Genomic DNA, 5,552 nt, shown 5'->3' on the forward strand with positions numbered 1-5,552 from the left:
TGTGTTACTAAAAGTAAGGGATGTGATTATCAAATAAAAGGGGGAGAAATAAAAGCAAGTATTGGGTCAATTCTCATGGAAATATTGTTAGAATAGTGTGGTGGGTCAACTGGATTTAACTCTGGCATTTCATTTTTGAGGTCTTGTTTCTTCCTCATACCCTCAGCTCATTTATGACATGTGTAAATGACAAGCATTTCACACATTTTATTTTGATCCTGGGAGACCCTCATTTGTTTCTACCTTTATTTAACCCTGTCATCAATTACCGTAGTATAAGGAGAGGTGATGTGGACTCAGTAACGAAAAGAAAGCAAGGAACCAGTCAGCTTCATTCCCAAAGCTGATCAAACCTGGTCCTTAGAATCCACTTTCTCAAGACTGACTCTTTGTTTAAAGAAAGAAAAAAAGATCAAATAAAGTAGCTGGAGGAAGACATTTCCCCATCCTCGCTGAAGAGTCTATTACTTTGGAGCTTGTTGAGAAATTTGTGAACAATTTAGTTTATCTGATGACTCTGACCAGTTGTAAAATTTAGCTCTGATTATTTGATTTTTAAGGGGGATTAATTTGGGAATTGTGACATTTCTATATATTGAAAAGATAAAATCTACAACTCTAATCCACATGTGAATAAGAGGCAAAGAGCCCTCTGCTCAACAGTTTACATTTCTATAGTTCTACCTTTCCTTCCTTACAATTTTGACATACTTCTTTGAACTCTTAGGTATGCAACCATGTGTGTGTGTCAGTAACCTTCCTACACGCCTGGGCTTTTGCTAAATGTATGTCTTTAATTTTTATATGATATGCTTCTTAATAAAAATAGTTCTTGCCATTTCCATCCCAGCACAATGTAGATGCATAGCAAAAGTTAGTTGATTTTGGTCCTTCTTCTAACACTAGTGGTGGGAAATTGGGACAAAGAATGTGTTATTTTGGCCAATACCACTCTTTAAATCTCAGACAATAGCTAAACTGTCAGCTAATTACCCCCTGGACCCCGGGTTTTCACTGGGGCCTTCTTAAAACACAGGATGCCATTAGCACTACATAATTCAAGCAAACAATAATGTGTTTACACTGCCTGACCGCTGACCACCTGTCTTCCCCTCCCACAAGGCAGTTATCTATATATATAGGATTTCTTCATTCATGGTCCTGCAGAAAGTGAGCCTCTCCTTGGGCTTCCCCATCTGTGAATCAGAGAAGAAGCTTGGATGCCCAAAGCATGCATCTCCTACTACTTCAGCTGCTGGTGCTCTTGCCTCTGGCAAAGGCAGGACAGCACCCAGATGGCAGCCAAAGTCAGAGTTCTCTTTCCCTCAGGCCAGTAGAAAGGAATCACAGGGAGCTCCCCACAAGCAACCACGAGGAGGCTGAGGAGAAGCCAGATCTATTTGTCTCCATGCCCCACCTGATAGATGCAGGGATTCCTGCAGCTGAAGACCAGAGGCAGAAAGGGAAGATGCTGTCCATCTATGGCAGGTTCTGGAAGAAACCTGAGAGAGAGCAGCACTCACCCAGGAGCTTGGTCAATGAGCACTTCCTCCCTGAGACCCAGGCCTTCACTCAGCCAGTGAATGGGACAGAAATGGAGAAATCTCTTCGGGAAGAAGCCAAGAAATTCTGGCACCACTTCATGTTCAGAAAGAGCCCGGTGTCTCAGGGTGTCATCCTGCCCATCAAGAGCCATGATGTGCATCGGGAGGCCTGTAGGACAGTACCCTTCAGCCAGGTATGTGTTGTGGGGAAAGGAGAGATAAGTGTTTGCAGGAGGGAGGTGGACAGGTAGGAAGGGTGGGGAATGGGGAAAGAGGCTTCCAGGAGACAGAGAATATCCCTCCTCCTAGATTTGGTCTTAGGGCATTCATCCTAGTATTTGGCAAAGCATGGGCATACATTTTATTAAATTTCCTGCCAAACCACTGTTTCTTGGTTCTGGAAATGATGCAAATATGGTATGATGGTATGGTCAATATCAGTAAAGCTTTTGTGGTGCAGAGCTAAGTTTCATGGGGCTTTATTTCTTTTCTTTTTGGTGGTGGTCTATGCAGAAAGATAAGAGGTACTGTACTCTCAGTTAGGAAATGGGGAATTTAGAGTAATCACCAGAACTTCTCTCTAGCTATATCTCTTCTCCCTATTAAGATAGAGATGAGCAGGTCAACTCCACCTGTAGATAGGGTATAATATATTGAAGCCCTTCCCAAACACCCTCACATACATTCATGATGGTCACAATTCCTGTTTTCCCAGCTAATGACATAATAGGTTCATACAGCATGTTGAGGTCCTTAGGCAAGTTTCCAGATGTGGGGGTGCGAGGAGTTTAATGGTAGAATTCTCGCCTGCCATGCAGGAGATCTGGGTTTAATTCCCAGCCTATGCACTTCCCCAAACAAACAAACAAACAAACAAAAACAAGACAAACAAAAATAACAGGACACACATGGAAAAAGAATGAAATGTGACCCCTGACATACAGCATACCAAAAAAAAAGTTTCCATATTATTTCTAGTGCTATCATAACTAAAAAAAATAGTGCTATCATAACTAAAAGTATTTTCTCAGGAGCGTTCAAAAAAACCTTCATGTGCAATTACCATCTCTTCTTCTTAGAAATGCCTGTCTCTTAATTCACATAGGCTGATGTGTGGTTATCACGATGAATTCCACACTACTAAGACAAAATGGCATGCTCCTAAATACTTCCTCCAATTCTGGCACCTTCTATATTCCAAATGCTAAATTAATATTGAGATAATATAATAATAATGTACAATTAGAAAATTGCTCCTAAGAATCTGGCAATCAAATTTCCTTTGAAATTCTTATTTTGAGTCCTATTGCTAATTAAATTAAAATTAAGATATTTGATTCTTACATACGTTGAAGAACCCATAAAGCTTGGATGTGTGGGGTTAGGGGAGAGGCAAAGGTGATGTGACACATGATGATTTTCAGCCATATGTGTTGTAACTTTGCTCCATGCAACATCATAAAGTTGATAGTTCTATAGGCCCTGCAAAATAGGATAGAGCTAAACTCAGTATGCTCTGATTATTCTGTGATTAATTAAACAGATATATATTAAGAACCTGCTATGCCAATGCATTGTGAGAGTAGGAAGCAATTCACATTATTTATATAAAAAGCTAGCAGTAGAATTTTCCCAGTTGATAACATCCCATTAGAGACATTTTCTTAAAGTTTGTCATTTAAAAGGTAGAGTAAAAGACTTTCATATCAGCATAGGCATTTCCTAAAGGCTAATGTATTAATTTACTCAAAAAAGAAAGTTTAGTTGAGATGCCTCTATGACCTTATGAATACCATCTTTTAGATAGTGGGGAGATATATTGAAAATTGGAAAGCTTTTTAAATTTTAGTCTAAATTATCCTCAGACTTATTGTCTATGGCCTATAGTATGCTGTACAGAGAATACTATAGAAATCGTAAAAATAATTTAATGGAAATGTGTTTGCCTCTTAGACGATCACCCACGAAGACTGTGAAAAAGTAGTGGTCCAGAACAATCTTTGCTTTGGGAAATGTGGGTCTGTTCGACCTCCTGCAGCAGCTCAGCACTCCCAGCCCTCCTGCTCCCACTGCTTGCCCACCAAGTTCAGCACTGTGCACTTGAGCCTGAACTGCACCCGCCTGGCGCCCGTGGTCAAGGCGGTGATGCTCGTGGAAGAGTGCCAGTGCAAGGAGAATACGGAGCATGGGAGCAGACACCTCCTACAGTCGGCTTCCCAGGCAGAATTTCATGCCCAAGATTCCTTTATCCCAGGATTTTCAACTTAAAGGGCTCTCCCGCTATGCCCTTTGAGGAGCAAAAATCACAACAATGCAAGCGACTGATTATTCGATCTGGAAATGTAAAGTCGGTACATAATACCTTAAGGGAAAGATGGCTTAATAAAGTAATCATAAGATAGCACACATTAGAAGAGATGGTTTTGATCTATTTGTCGGTACGTTGTGAGGCTCTAGCCTTGACTCTGCCACTAACTGACTGGAGGACGTTGACAAAGACCAGTTTTCTCCACCTCGACTTTCTCATCTATAAATGAGGAAACTGAGCTAGATGCCTTGGAAGTTCTTTCCACTACTCATCTTCCATCATTTGTGGTCTCTGAGTTTTGTTAAATGCTCTCTTTCTCAAGAAGGAAAAGAAATAAACTAGACCATAAATAAAAGGGGCTTCTTTACTGCTTGTCAAAGCACCAGCAAAAAAAAAAAATCTGGGCTGTTTTAAGGAAGGTTTCCTCATCTCATACTTGTAGCTGTCTTTGTACCTCACGCAGTTTTACTTGATTTTTTTAATCAAATAGTTATTTCCATAGATGTAAGGGGTAATTCACTCAGTTGTTTCCTTGTTTTTGATACTCTCCATATAAAGTTCTTAATGCCAGGTCTCTGGCTTTGAAGATAGAACACTGAAGTTACTTTGAATGGTTTACATAAAAAAGAGGAAAAATCCCCAGGAGTCAAATACAACCCTATATGAAAGACATAGTACTAAGTTTAAAGATCAATCCAGAGATGCTAATAAAAGCTACCAGAGTATTTCAGCAGATGTCAAATTAAATAAACTACCAATGATTTAATGATGAAACAAGTTATGGGTGAAATTCTTTTTCCATAACCATTTTGGATTAAGTAGTAAATAAATTTTCTGTGTTTGGATAACCATGTTTTGCTACTGTATAAAAATTTTCTATTACACAATTTATTCCACACATGACACAATTGCACGATCTGAACATACTGTGAATATTTTAATATATTAAATTTTAGTGTAGGAAGCATTCTGGAAATCTTTGTATTCAGATGTCTAACATTACATGCTTATATATTTTGTCCATCTCAAAATTAGAAGACAAGATTATCTGGCTAGCAGTGTTTCTGAAATGGCTCCATAGGATTATGACACTGGCTCAACTGTTTCTGCTGACACTGAAAGCAGCTCCAACAAGGTATTCAATCACTGTCTTTTGGCCGTTGCATTCCTCCTGCCTGTATTTATTTATGCACATAGTGTGTGGACCTGGCTTTCCATAGCCAGATTTATTTTTCTGTAATAATTCTTTAAAAATGTGTTTTGAAATATTATTTTAATTATTAATACTTTTACTTATAGTACACCACACACAAAAAATATTTTCCAGAATAATGACTATTTTTTAAAAGAAATCAATTTATATTTTAATCATATTCCTCTCTAGTCATACCGTCTAACATGGCATTCTGAAGAAGTGAATGCATTTATATTTAGTGTATATTCTATAGCAAATCATAGAACATGTGTTACACAGATACACATGTGGCATTTATATCAGCATATATTATACCCTTTGGTGGTCAAAGACCACCTAATTGGCCAAGATGTGGTCATAAGGATAAAACTGTTAAGCATTAATGATATCCCAGCTGGTCAATACATTTGGGTGCCAAAAGCTATTGAGCAGCTGTCTAGTTTGCAATTGCCTAAACCTGATTATGTAAACCTACCTCTGCCAACTGGACTATCTTCCTCCTTAC

The 5,552-nt window shown here is 38.8% G+C and overlaps 1 protein-coding gene across 1 annotated transcript; it reads left to right on the plus strand.

Moving 5' to 3' along the window:
- The first annotated feature begins 1,231 nt into the window (after window positions 1-1,231).
- Window positions 1,232-3,812, plus strand: CER1 (cerberus 1, DAN family BMP antagonist). Its single transcript, XM_077128750.1, has 2 exons — window positions 1,232-1,738; window positions 3,498-3,812. Exons 1-2 carry the CDS (start codon window positions 1,232-1,234, stop codon window positions 3,810-3,812), a joined length of 822 nt encoding a protein of 273 aa, XP_076984865.1.
- The last annotated feature ends 1,740 nt before the right edge of the window (window positions 3,813-5,552 follow it).

Source organism: Tamandua tetradactyla, chromosome 2, assembly GCF_023851605.1.
Source record: "Tamandua tetradactyla isolate mTamTet1 chromosome 2, mTamTet1.pri, whole genome shotgun sequence".
In the NCBI taxonomy this organism is placed as follows: domain Eukaryota; kingdom Metazoa; phylum Chordata; class Mammalia; order Pilosa; family Myrmecophagidae; genus Tamandua; species Tamandua tetradactyla.

Bases quoted from the DNA above. Each gene is read 5' to 3' on its own strand.
- CER1 (XM_077128750.1), top strand. From the start codon at position 1,232: ATGCATCTCCTACTACTTCAGCTGCTGGTGCTCTTGCCTCTGGCAAAG. The intron at 1,739-3,497 runs GTATGTGTTGTG...TTTGCCTCTTAG, and splicing joins GGACAGTACCCTTCAGCCAG to ACGATCACCCACGAAGACTG.